This window comes from Rousettus aegyptiacus, unplaced genomic scaffold (genome assembly GCF_014176215.1).
Source record: "Rousettus aegyptiacus isolate mRouAeg1 unplaced genomic scaffold, mRouAeg1.p scaffold_m13_p_4, whole genome shotgun sequence".
Lineage (NCBI taxonomy): Eukaryota > Metazoa > Chordata > Mammalia > Chiroptera > Pteropodidae > Rousettus > Rousettus aegyptiacus.
This window is the reverse complement of record NW_023416307.1, coordinates 23,524,869-23,539,262: the sequence shown is the minus strand read 5'-3', so window position 1 is coordinate 23,539,262 and position 14,394 is coordinate 23,524,869. Positions and strand designations below refer to the sequence as shown.

The 14,394-nt window shown below is 41.7% G+C and overlaps 1 protein-coding gene across 8 annotated transcripts in view; it reads right to left on the bottom strand.

The window, feature by feature from the left end:
• Positions 1-14,394, bottom strand: part of LOC107512925 (schwannomin-interacting protein 1) — a 774,922-nt gene that overhangs the window by 27,688 nt on the left and 732,840 nt on the right. The window contains exon 1 of one of the 8 annotated variants that reach the window (XM_016148973.2): positions 12,091-13,486. The exons of the other annotated variants lie outside the window; for them this stretch is intronic. Coding sequence (XP_016004459.2) covers positions 12,091-12,168 — 78 coding nt within the window. The 5' untranslated portion in view covers positions 12,169-13,486. Of the gene's footprint in view, positions 1-12,090; positions 13,487-14,394 lie in introns of those variants that run through there. 8 annotated transcript variants of the gene reach the window in all.

Genomic DNA, 14,394 nt, shown 5'->3' with positions numbered 1-14,394 from the left:
GCCACCCAGCTTTCAGTCTTGATGGGGACAACTGTTTCTGTTCAGAAGTTTACTGATCTCACCAGGTTTAGACTATGAGAAACATATTGTCTGGAATAGCTGGAGAATTCTAATTGAACCCATCTGTTTCATATTTTGAAGGGAAGTCGGGTTGGTGTGCATTGGAAAGAATTTGGTAAACTACACTACTGCGATAATTTGGATATGTTTACAACACTTGCCTTCCCATAAAAGTCCCATAAAAACTCACCATGCTGAACTTTTAAACCCTTTAAACAACAGGAGAGAAGATCGGCAATGATTTCCTTAGTTAAAAATAAAACAACTACAAAAAAAAAAAACCCATAATGAGTTAGAAATCCTAGAGTGAGAATGAGATTTTGGTTTCCTGTTTTGTAGGCTGGTAAAAGCTGTGGAAGCACGCTTTCATGTTCTGAGCAGGCGGATGAAAGACTACACTGAGCAAGTTATGCTTCAAAACCCTTCTCACGTGATTGGGTGTGGCTATGAAAGGCATGCTGGCCCCAGATTCTCTCAGTAGGAGGAGCCACATCTGCTGCCACCAGTACCAGAAGTTACTGAGCCATGATCCCAACATCGCTGTGCCAGGGTGACAGAATGCACAACCTGCTGGAAGGGCGGACTGAAAAATGGCTTAATTTCATACCCAAGTGAAGGGCATTATACTATAGGTGAAGCCTGCTCTGCCTAACATGGTAGTTACTAGTCACATGTGGCTATTTACATTCAAATTAGAAATTAAAGTAAAAAATCATTTGTTTAGTCCTACTAGATGCATTTCAAGAGTTCCACAGCCACAGGCGGCTAGTGGATCCTGTATGGGACAGCACAGAATAAAAGATATTACAGTGCCATTCCTTAAGCCAATGAATGGTTCCCAACTGACAGCCTGTTGACTGCTGGGAACCTTAATTAAAGCAACACGCCCTTCCAAACATGCAGGGCTGGGACTTGTGATGGTCCTGCCACAACAGAACCACATCACTTGACATCTTTATTTCAAATTAATTCATTCCCAAATCCCCAAATCTGCATGCAGATTGAATGTACTCAGCGAACCTATTTCTCAATCCATGTAACAGACAAGAGATTCTCGATGCCCTCTACAGTCAGAAAACTGTTGTGTGGATTCGAATATCCAACTAATGAAATCAGTATATAATAACGTGAGTGTTAACGACTAATGTTCAACAACACGCTGGTGTCCAACATTAGCCTGAGATCTAGAAAAAGGTTTTATTTAGAGAAAACACCTATTCCCAGGATGAATATGTGAATACACCCTTGATTCTGTGTCTGTCTTTCCTGATTTATTCAGTAGAGCTATAGATATTGAAGGCCTTAAAAATATTTCTATTTACATTAATCAGAATTCTTTACTTGAATACTTCATTAACAGTTTAAAGAGGACTATTTTATAATACACAATCTTTCCCCCTTCTCCGCCCCTCTTCCCCTACCCCATTGACCAAATTAAGTGTAAATAGAAATACCACCCCTAATCCCACCACTTAGACACAGATGACTGCTAACATTTTGGTATATTTCTTTCTAGATTTTTTATCTCAAATAATTTTTTTCTTTTCAAAAAATTAAGATCATATTGTTTACTATATTTTGATCATTTCCCTCCGATGCAGGACAACGCAAATTTCCCTGAGCTGGGGGTGGGAGGTGGGGAAGGCTAAGCCCTGCACTGAGAGGAGAGGGTGCTTTGGCAGAGAGTGTAGAAAGAACTCAACACACACGCCAAGTTAAAGTCAAAGGGAAAGTTTATTAGAAAAGGGGTCACACTCCACAGACAGAGTGTGGTCTCCTCTCAGAGGCAGAGAGTGAGAGAGACAGAGCAAAGGAACTGAATGGGACCCTGAGTGTTCAGGGAATTCAGTTTATATGTCAGTCTGTAGTTCCCATTTCCTTTGATATCTACATACAGTGAGGAAGGAGAAGAGTATGTAGTGTAAAAAGGTAAGAATATGTAGAGTGAAAGGCATGCTGGCAGTTCTCAGCCTTTAATCTATAGGTTCCCCATGGCTTAGCCATAGGGAATGACTCTTGGTACCTGTTTCCCCTTCACAGGTGTGGGGAATAGGTTGTTAGCAATCCCAGCAGAAATCTTCCTTTGTTCTGAAGACGTCCTCCTGGCCTGGCTGCATGGCTTATCATATTGCAGTCTCTGACTGTGGCTTGATTTTAATTCTCTTGCCTCCTCCCTACATTACCTGATGCCAGTTAAAATTCTTTAAAAACAATTTTTAATGCCATATATAATTATATCTTATGGAGTTACCTTCTATTGTTAGCCATTGGGCTGTATCCAATTAAGAATAACATAGAAGTTCGCATTTCTACATAAATTCCTGCCCACATGTCTGATTACTTCCTCAGGATAAGTTCCTGGAAGTGGAATTATCAGATCAGCTGGGTGTGAACATTTGTTGAGGCTCTTGACACATTCTGTCACTTTGCTCTAGAGAAATCTGTTCCAATTTACATGCCCACCAGCAACGTAAAAGGGTGCAGCTTTCACTACAACCTGGCTAACACTGAGTATTTTCACTTAAAAAAAAAAGTTGTCATTTTTAATTGGATAGGCAAAATGCATTTTTAATTTTAATTTCTTTGATTACCAGGGAGATTAAATATTTACATATTTTTAGTTGCTGTACTTGCTTTTCTCTGAATTATTTACTTCCAGCTTTACTTATTTTTCTATAAAGGTCTGAGAGTTTTGAAAATTTTATGTTAAGGGTGTTTAGTCCTTTCGCATTTTAAATCTGTAATGTAGTTAAAGTCGATAGCTTGCTTCCTCTGTCCTTGATGGCTTTGTGCTAGGAAAGCCCTCCCCAGCCCAAAGGTAAAGGATCTCACTTGATATTAGAGGATTAAATAAGAGAATTTATATAAATTCCTTAGCAGCAGCACCTGGCCCATGCTATTGTAAATCGATAAATGGTCGCTATTATGATTAATCCTCCAACAATTCCTGCTCTGAAGGTGAAGGAATGCAGGGTAAAGAAAGGTTATCTCACTGACACAGAAGAACCAGGATTCGAGTTCATCTTTTTGGTGCTAGATCTTTCTGCTTTTCCACACTGACAAGTAATGTGTACAGGCTAAAAATGGTAGACACCATGTCAAGGATTCCATGTGAGACTTAAAGAGTTAGGGATCTACTTTTTTACTGAGATGGATGTGATGCTTTCTTAGAAAAGGAGAAAACCCTGGACTGTAAAGTGTATACCAAGGCCTAATCATAACCACAAACATTCACAATGCAAATATCTTGTCAGAGCCACTGTCCTTGACACCACTGCTCAATCTTCCTTTTGGAACAAATGTGATTCCTAACATTTCAAGTAATTATGACTCAACTGACTAGTTAAATAGTTTTTCTCTTAAAATTCAACATTTGAAACCTAATTTCCTTTTGGTTGCCCACATGAGTAGGTTTCAAAATTCTTTTGCTCTCTAAGGAATTATGCCTGCGGGGCAATTATGTCCTCCAACCCTCTGAAGCTCAAAGATGCTCCAGGGTGAGGAACAGTGAAATGTACAGGAGAAGGGAGAGGCTGACTCAAAACCACATTGTTTGGCTGCCATTACAACAAGGGGAGTCTGGTCCACTCCTAAAATGGCCTCGGGAAATACCCTCATAACCCAAAAGAAAAACATCTAACGTCATTATTACTAGCAAAAAGCAAAAGGACAACTGAGGAACAGTGGTTCATCACTATGAGAGAAAAAAGCCTTTCGAGACCAAGAGGAGACCAAAAAGGTGCTTAGAAACTCACCACTGCCCAGCCACAGGCAGTTTTTGTCCTAGCCAATAGCAGAATTCCTGACTGACACCCCCTGTACCCAGGCAGATAAGGCTCACAATGGCTTTTGAGGGAGCCGTGAGAGCCACGATCTCAAAAAACAGACAGCCGAGCCCTTTCAGACCCCAACACCGGTCCTGGGCCTTGCCCGCTGCATCCCTCTTCTGCTGCAAGTGCCCAAGTCTGACAACAACGAATAGGGTATTTGGTAAAGAAAAAAAAAAAACAAAAAGTTCTCTTGGGTAGATATCATCTACCTCTAAATCTAGTATGTCCATAAGTCCTTTCCATACCTTCTTCAGGATGTGGCATGTACCCATCCCTTACACAGATACTATTCCCAAGTCCCCTCTCTGGTCCTGCCTTTGTCTTTCTGGCTCAATTCACCTTGCTGGCAGTATCATGACATGTCTGGGCTCTGAAGCACGAGTTGCCTCGCCTTTCACATGCTAATTTGCACATAAATTTATAAGCGGAAGATTGGGTATGTTCTGTGTAGGGGTTTGGAATGAACTACCCCAAGATGTATCTCAGTGGTATGCAGATTACTTTGAACTAAAGGCAATTTTAGCTTTAGGCTCAAGAAAAACTTCTGCCACTCCCTTTACCTACCTAGAAGAACGTGAACTAGGGGCTTTGCTCATTCATAATAAGAGATTATTTGAAATAATTTCTTTTGACCTATCTATAGGGCAGGACAAACTTCTATTCACTAAAGGTCTGTTCTTACCCTGTAATGACGCTTTGAAGCCTCCAAAGTATACTGCCTCATCCCTAGCTCAGAAGGTCCTGGGTATCCCAAGTTCCCTTTCTGCTTCTGAATCTCTCAGGCACATGGGGTCTTTGTCTCTTTCAGGCAGGCGGGGTTCTCATACATATGTATTAAATTCAGTTATTTTCTCTTGCTAATCCGCCTCATGTCTATTTGATCATTAGACCAGCCAGAAGAACCTGAGGGCAGAGGAAAGTTTGTTCCTCCCCACACCTGCATTTCTCAAATTTAATTGATGAATCATATTTTTGCGTAAACAGTTGGGGGGGCCACTGGGGTTCTCCAGAATACTCTTTGGGAAATGACACCCTACATGTAAACCTAAAGCCAGCTGGTGCTCAGGACATGCAAACCAGCTGCTTCCTTCTGACTCCTGCACAGATGATGAAACCCACGTAACCGGAAAGGGCCTGACCAAGAGGAAGGGGGTCCTTAAACTCCCCAAAGGAGGAAGATATTTAAAGAAGCTTGGCCTAGAGAATCAGGGGACCCAACGGATGTGAATGGCACAGTGGTGCTGTGGGAATAAAGGCAGACAGACGTAAGCCCGGAGCAGCAGTAATCAGGGCCTGGATGGGATCTGGTTGTGGGAAAGGGAGTAGGAGAAATGAAACTATTTCCCCAAATCTCCTGTCTTCTATCTCTCCCCGGGTTGATCTTCCCCACCCTCACAGCTGTTCGTTTCTTACTTTTATTGGTTATTGACTGTGCTTGCTTTTTAATGCTGTCTCAGTACTCAATTCACTACTAATTCTGGAAGATACCGTTTCTAGCATTCTGCTTTCTGCATTGCTAAATTGTTGCCTGGTCAGCTTCACACACTGCAGGGTGCATATGAACCACCTGGGGGCAACACTTTCCACCAATGGAAAAAAGGAAAACAGTATGCCACTGAGGGAAAACTTCCTAAGGACTGGGCTGCCTTATTCCAGAAGCTGATGAATACCTCCTCCGTCCCCCACAGCTCACACAGGAACTCAGGATGCCAGGAGGTTGCTGTAACACAGGTGTGCCAAGTGAGGAATTGCACAGGTGGGCACACGCACGAAGTAGCCCTCTCTGTCACAAATATCTTTAAAGCAGTAATTCCCAAACTTGATAATAATGCATGAGAATCACTGGAGGGCTTGTCAAAACATAGACTGTTCTTCTGATTCAAAAAAAGGGGAGGTGGGGCTGAAAGCACATTTCAAATAAGTGCCCAGACGCTGCTGATGCTGCTGGTTCAGACACTTTGAGAACCATCGAACAGTTGAACAGATCAAGTAGCTAAATGAAACAGAGTTGGTTCTTTAATTGTGCACAGATCTGTTCACTGTGGAAGGTCCAGACTCTGCATCCAGGTGGATTTCATTCACAGCCGTCTGGCTTCTGCCAAGGCCTTGCCAGGATGCCTGTTTTGAAGCAATTAATGATCCCCTTGCTTCAGAGCGATCTATTGCCTAGTGATATCTGGCATCATCACCGTTAGCAGCATCCACCAGGGAATGCAACTGGGATTCTGGAGCTCCCTGTGGAAAGTACTCTTCCGGTAGGAAAGTGATAGTCATTCTTATTTTTCTCTTTAGCTTGTAAGAAAGCCAGCTTTACTCCAACATGGAGAGGCAGCATTCCAGTGTGGAGGAGTCTGAGGATTTTAATCAGGAACAAAAAGTACAGAACTTATTTGTTCATTAGGCAAATTTTCTTAATTTTCTTTAAAACAAAAAAAAATCAAAAGAAAACCCAATTATATTGATGGTACTTTCTAATTATTTTCTCACGGAAACCACCATGAGTTTGTCACAAGATTAAAATAAAGAAAATTAATTATATGCTTTTGAATGTCGAGTGCATAAATACTGGCACTGTGCAGGCTATTTCAAGTTTTTGCATCTTATCTTATCCTCTGGGAAGAGCTTTTCAATCATTAGTGGGGATATAAATTAAATAATCTTATAATCTTCCTAGTGTATCACTGAATAAATATTGTCTGAGCACTTTCTTTTCAGTTTGTATTTCTGACATTTTCCATTTCAGACCCTTAAATAATTCAGAAAGGTTTACTGAAATACTGTTGAAATCTCTTATTTTTGCATCCTTGCACCGATCTGTCTAAAAATGTCCTCTGGACCAGATGTCAGGCCAGACTGCTGGGTGATGTTGAGACCTGGGTTTGGCTTGCTCAGCATCACTGTTCAGGGGAGAGCTGACCTTGGACACCTAAAGCACAGGATAGGCACCCACAGGGAAGGGCTCTAGGACCTGTTTTAGCTGAGAAATTGCCGACGTCGAAAGTGTTGGGATGCCAGTCCAGAGAATGAAGATGTTAGTTTACAACCGCTAGCCGATCTGGAGGATGGTTTTGACTATTGATTGCATCCTTCTCCTCAGGCTGCAGGGAGGAGATATAAACATTTGCAGGCAGAAGTGCGCTGCTGTGTGGGGTCCTTAACACTTGAATACTCTTAACTGTTAAGGACCAAAACAAAAGTATTTAACGAATATCTAGAATTGAAGTTCAGGAGCTGTTTGCTGGCTGAAAAGGAGCCCAAGGTGCAATCCACAAAGATGACTACTGTTTTGGAAGTGTTTCAACATTAAATCCTAAAGGGATACAGCCGAAACTAAAGTTTTCCTCCCTTATGAGCAGCATGTCCAAAACACAAACTGCTTGGGAGCATCTTGAGCTCTTTCTGGTTCTCAAATGACTGCCCACAGAGACTGCTTTTTCACACAGGACGCTGTTATCTGGGAGCTCTATTTTTAACAGGTGCCATCTGAGAGGTCTGTGAAGCCATCGCAGCCATTCGGCATCACTGTCACAGCAGTCTAAAATACCTGCTGCACGGTTATGAAACAGCCGAACCACAATCAACTGCCAGGACGTCAGGGTGGACTCAGGATCTGGGAGAGCGGGACACAGGGGTGTGTGCCCAGGAGTGGGAGGAGGAGGCCAGGGTGGGGAAATTGGGGTCTAGAAGACCCAAGTTAACACCTTGACTCTGACATTCAAGCCAGTGACAGGGACACTTTAAGCCCCAGTTTCTTTTTCTGAAAAAAGAGATAATAATTACCTATCTTTTGGGTTAAGGATTAAATGAAATGTTATATGGGAAGTACTTGGCATGGTGCATGGTCCAGAGAGAAACTAATTAAATGGTAGCTGTTAATATTAAAGGGAAGGGTGGGGTAAGCTGGAGAAAAGAGGGGAGAAAGGAACTAAAGACAACCAGAACAGGCCAGTCCATAAAGACAGAAAGTAGATTAATAGTTGTGGGGTGGGGGTGACGGGAGAGAATTGAGAACTGTAACTGTTAATGGGGTACATGGTTTCTTTTTGGGGGGTGATGACAACGTTCTGGAATTAGACAGTGGTTTGCACGACCTTATAAATATGCTAAAAACCATCAAAGTGTATAATTTGAAATGGTGAATTTCGTAGCATATGAATTATACATAATATATTATGGTATATGAATTATATTTTAGATATAATTCATATACCATAATATACATTTTTTGTATGTGTGTGGTTTGTTTTCTTTATTGAGATATAATTCAAATACCATATGTCCAGAAAGTCAAGTCACTTGAAATGACGCATTCCCCGGCCATACGGGCTGAGCAAGGTGAGTCAACAGGGTGATGTGATGGAAAGAATCCCAAAGTAGAAGCCAAGAGGCTTCATGTTCATAACGTCTGAGGCTGACTAGGCCATTTACTTCCTTGAAAGAAAGGGAGACCCTGGCTCAGATCGTAGAAGAGACTGTCCCCAGGTGGTCGAGGTGGGGCTGGGCTCCAGGGTTCAGTAACTTAACAGAGTTCTCCCAGAGCATCCAGCCTTTACAGACAGGAAGACGTGAGGGTTAATGGAGGTCGACGGCTGCTTTTCCTCAGTAATTGAGTGGGGAGGGCAGAGCTCTTGTCTGGAATGGCAGCTGGCATTCTGTGTTCCTGTTTATTGCAGTTTATCTCAAGCAGTCATTTCCATTCACCTTTTAAAAAAAACATGAGGCGCAGCTGTGGCTTCACTTTAAATATTGTTCCTTCCAGGCTTTTAATTTTTTCACGGGCTCCTCCCTAATCTTTCACCATAATTGGATGCACAACACTAGAGACAGCACCTCGGAGGAACAAAGCAAAGCAAGCCAGCTTTCCCATCCTCGACCACACACGGCCCGTCCACAGCTCCTGACTGCAAGTGGAGCAGAAGGCAAGACCTCTTCTCTGTGTTTGCTCTGCTCTGGAACTAAGTGGGAGCCAGTCTAATACTGAACTCTATGTTAAATTGTCTTGATTTCCTTTCTCTCTATGTATCAGTATAATTTGGATCTTTCCAGGTCCTATGTTTTCTAGGTCCCTATGGCTATCTGAACATTCTTCCATGCAGCATCATTTTCGAGTCAGCTTATTTGTTTGTGTGCCTCCCCATTTGGACTGCAAGCTCCTTGAGGAAAAACACAGTCTCCGTTTTGTGATCATGGCCCCCCTCGCAAGGCCAGGGACACAGGAAGGCTCTTGGTGAGCGACAGCTGAAGGAATCAGGATGTTGTGTGCTGCTTGGTTTTAAAGATAATCAGCTCTGTGGGTCTTTACCTGAGAGTCAGGGGTTGTTCAAGGCGGAGTGATAATGGACTCAACATACACACCTCGGTTTCTTCCTTCATAAATACTGAGACCTGTGTTCCGTTGCATACAGTTTTACTAGTCCTGAGTAAACCAGAGGTCCTTAGTGAAACACCTTTCTTATCATCAGGACTTGCCCCAAGGAAAAGGAACACATGCATACTCTTCCTTCCTTTACCTGGGTGGAATCTAATTTTAGTCATTGGACAGTGACCTTTCCCGCAAAGGCTGTTTGCCTGACTTTAAACAACCTTGTAAAATACCCTTGTGGTATTTATCAGTGCAACTAGAACAGGAACTTCTGCTGTGCCGAGGCAAGGGTATACAACTTTCCGATTGTTTTTGACAGCTGACCTCAAAGTGACAGGTGGTGAAAGAAGAAATTATTAAAATTTTTATTTTAAACATTTATTTTTAAAATATCTAATTGTGTATATGTTTGATACATACATAACATTATTTACAGTGATGTTATGTAATTTATGAATAAAATATATGTATATTAGAGACATGAGCTCATAAACATTATACTGATGGGTACAAGGGAAGAAGCCTGCAGAACACTGCTTTATGGCATTTAATTTAATTCTCTATTTAGTCAACCAAATGGCAAAAACAAAACATTAGAGGAAAAGACTTAGAAAAGGAAGATTCAATTAAGAGAAGTGATTTTTACACTGGGTAATTCTTTTCCTGTTCTTTGTATTTTAAAGAAAGCATATGTTGCCCTGTTCCACTAGAAATTCTTAATGAAATCATGAATAGTGGGTTTTTTAAAAGAATACTGAAGCCTCCATAGTAACCACGATATGCATAAATTTGAAAGCATTGTGCCTGAGAAAGGAGGTTAAAAAGCTGAAATTACAAGAACAACTCTCACGTTTAGGGTCCCAAACAATACATACTGATCTCTGAACATCCTACAAATCTAGACGTTTCATCTAGTGGCCTTTTGTACTAACCTAGCAGATATTTTGTCTCCTGAAATCACATACGGCAGTCTCCCGCCTCGGTCAGATGACGGGCTACACAGAGCGGTTCAGTGCGGCCGTCGCTGAGGCTGGGCAGCTGCTGGAGCCTCGCCTTTGGTGTTCTGGCTTTCGTCAGCGCAGGCTCAGGTTGCCGCTGCCACCGTGCACGCATTTCAGGCATCTGGGTCCCCACTCCGTTTCTAAGCAGTACACAACTTCAGTGTACTGCTTACTTTACTGTTATTGAATTAGCAATGGTACGTACGTCTTTCACTTTTCCTAAGTGCAAACTGACCAACACTTTTTCTTTCTTTCTTTCTTTTTTTTTTATCTGAGAAACGATTTGAAAAGAAAAACGTAACTAGTCCTTTGGCCCCGTAGGGGCAGGATGAGGACTGTACACTTCTTCTACTGGGTTGGGTACGTGACCAACTATGACTGCTGAGTGTCCCAAGTGTCTCTCCCTTTAGCTTTTCTTTATTAATAATAAAATACTAAAATAATTTATTATCATCACCTAGTGCTATTGCATCTATGACTTTCACTATAAAGATATTTTTATTTATTTTTTAGTTACAGTTGACATTTGATATCATTTTATATTAATTTCAGGCATACAGTACAGGGAATATAGTTAATAATATTATAATTATGTATAGTGCCAGGTGTACTAGACTAGTACTAGACTAATTGGGGGGGGGTCACTTCATAAATTATGTGAATGTCTAACCAAGCATCTTTGGCACACTCACTTCCGGCAGGAGGGGACAGCTGAGAGGTCTTCAGGTTTCAGGACTCGGTGTACTTATTCCCTTGGGCACTCATTCCCTCTTTGGGGATCACAAGGGACAGAAAACATGCAGGACAGCATGGCAGGTCATTTAAATCTCTTTTACATATTTAGTTTCAGCTTCTGGAGAAAGAACATAAACTACTGCAGACTGCTCCGAGGAATAAAGTATACACTTAAAACAGCCCCGCACTCACACACAATTCTGCGTATAAGATATAAACAGTCATATTTTACATTATCATATGTAAGGATCTATTAAGAAAGAAGCTTCTTTCTAGCTCTGATTCTGAGAAAAATAAAAGTTAGTGACATATTTGATCAAATTAAAAATTTAACAGCAAGTTTTACTGTTTTAGGAAACTGTACTAACTAATATTTGCCTCTGAGGGAAAAGAGATTTTACTTTCCAGGTCCATCCTGAGCTGTGTTGTGACCTATATTTGACTTATGGAAAATAATAAGGGAAAAGAACAGAGTATGTGTTTAGCCTTCCGCGGACAGACAAGCATGTACTTGAAGTTAACTTTCGTGACCTCGCTCATATAACTAAAGCTATTTTTACTTGGGCCTGTTATTACCAGACAATTACCATAAAAAACACTCCAAAAATAAATTTACCGACTTTCAAAAAGAAAGGCAAGCAAAGAATTAGCAGATACTATATCGATTTTTAAAAACCCCACACCTCTCTTAGTAAAACTTAATATTTTTCATTGTTAAAAAAAGTCAAACTTAGAAAGATAGGTTAAACATTCTAATAATTGTTTTATTGCAGGTTAACATGTTAATAATTTAAAAAATTCTTCCTTTTCATAAAAAGCCTGTCTAGCAACTAAATATATAGCAGAAGTTTTTTTCAACTTCAGCGTAACAATATGCGTATTCCAGTTTCTGCTGTAGTATATTAATGAATAGAAGCTGGGAAAAGCAGAAAGAAGAACTCTCCCAGCATTTAATGTATTCAATTCTGTGCATTTAGCTTTCCTGAATATATTATGGCCATGGCCACTGAGTGTGGAATTTGGCCACTTCTCAAGGGTGATCTTTCTCCCAGTTAGAAAAATGGTCCAATTGTTTACAAACAAAAGAACTCTACCCCCTTACCTCTTTATAATTCCCCTCCACATCCAATGGGGATTCTTGACTGATGATGTCATCCATTCCATCACTGTCCAAATTCATCCTTTAACTCTGTAGAATTTCACTTAAGAAATAACCTCCCATGAATTCTGATAGGCCGATGTGTCAAATGCTCAGTACCCTGGTTACTGCTCATGCTGACATGAGAGCCAGCTAAGAGTCTGTGCCCGGCTGTGCATGTCCTTGTCCTGCTCTGTCCCAGAGACACCGCCCTGCCTGTCCTGGGCAGCTGCTGTTTTTTGAGGCTCACTCTACACTGACTTGTTGAAAGTCCAGCCTTCCCACCATCTGCTGCCACCTTTCCCTGAATGATCACTCCTGGATTTCTCTCTACAGTACCTTTCCTCTTCCCAGTCAAAGAGAAGCTGATTCAACTCCCCTACTCTCCCACTTCAGGGCTGAGTGTGGATAGGAGCTAAGAGCTCTGGGAGGAAACCAGCAACCTTGTTTTGAACCCAGGGTAGAGAGTGTGTGGGATAAAAATAGATCCAGAAACCCAGCCTCACAGACTTCGCCAGTGAGTTAAAAGCTGGGTATCCCATGACAAAATGAAAACAGTGTAATTTAAAAGCTAACCTGTAAGACAGATGTTTGCTCCTCCCCGCATAACCAATCATTTCTTACAATCAGATGTAAAAGTTCATCAAGTCACAGCACAAAGATGAAGTTTATTTTCAACACAGAGAAAGACGCCTCCACCCCAGGATCAGTGCTTTGTTCTATTAATATAGTCAAGAAAAAAGATCCATCAACTTTTCTTTAAAATTCAGCCTGTGGCGGGCTTTTTCACAAAGAGAACGTTCCTTTCTGCTGCTCTCTTTACCCTTTTCCCATGGCTTTTGGTTTCGTTTATTGGGTTTCCGTACATGGAAGGAAAAGACCCACAGCTGGAGATGTTTTGGTGCAAGAAGCAGACAAACAGAAGTGCACACACAAACACACACTTGTCATTATCGAATTACTACAACCATGAAGGAAAAAATATATCCACTGTTTATTTCAAAAGATATAAGTTACTGTTTGCAAGAGATGTGGGCCAAAGAAGAATCCAAGGGGCAAACCTCTGTTTACCAACACCTCCCCCTGCTCCGACACATTGACACAGACAGAAAGAGGCAGATGTGCCAGTCAGTACATCTTCCAATGTGGATTCTTGATGGAGTTTGACGCTGTTAAGAATAGAGCTCTAAAGCGAAAAAGCCATTCAACATCGCCTTTTGGTATCTGAACCTCTGCTGACAGGCTCACATTCTGTTTACTATTTTTCTCTGCAAATTTTTTAAAAAAATTCCATTTGTTGAAGACTCGTGGCATAAATGTGTCTCACCATCGTTTACTGTAACCCTGATTTTGTGAAGCAAACACTTTCCTCTGCAGCCCCTGACCCAAATATAAATCCTCCCTTAACTCCACCCTCAGCACCCTTAACTCCACCCTCAGCACCCCTACTTCAGTTCCCAAGACACTTTCACATTTGCCAGACAGTGGGGAGACACACTGTATCTAATGAGCCACACTTGCATTTGGGTGGGGCTTCTTCCTGGCAGAGACCTGCCTTGTCCTACTCTCCTCCAGACTCCAGGACCCTTTGGACGAGGCTTCCTCTATCTGCCTGTAAGGAAGGAGCCCAGAATACATTATAGGACTACGAGGCAATGCTGGCCGCTGAGTGCTGTCCCCAGTGCACGTGTTCCAGGGAATTCTCCAAGGGTAAGGCTTTGCGGTTAAAATAAAGTATCAGCTGTGAAGGATCCTATGTATATCAAATCCTGCCAAAGGAGGTTACTTAAAATGAAAGAAGCATGCATCTCACTACATGACACATTAGCATAATAACAACAGTTACCTTTTATTGAGGGTTTGCTACCTGCCAGGCACTTTACAGATGACATGTGTAAGAGGCGCCTGTAAAGTGCCTGGCACACAGCAAGCCCTCAGTAAAGGGTAGCTGTTGTTATTATGCTAATATATGTCATGTAGGAAGATGCATGCTTCCTTGGAGTAGACACTTCCCTTTGGAGTAGGTATTATTACTAATCCCATTTTATAGCTGAGTGAGAGCTCAGTGGGGTTACGTAACTTGCCCACAGTGTGGCTGCTTGTCAATTTAGTCAGGCCCAAATTTGAACCTGAGCCCTCTGCTCCTGTGGCCCACGTTCTAAATGTGGGTGCTAGACTGGCTCCCACTGGCTGCCTCAGTGAGAAAAAAACCGCGCACACAGAAGTAATCAAGCACAGCTTTTAAAAATTAAGATTTAGTACAGAGAG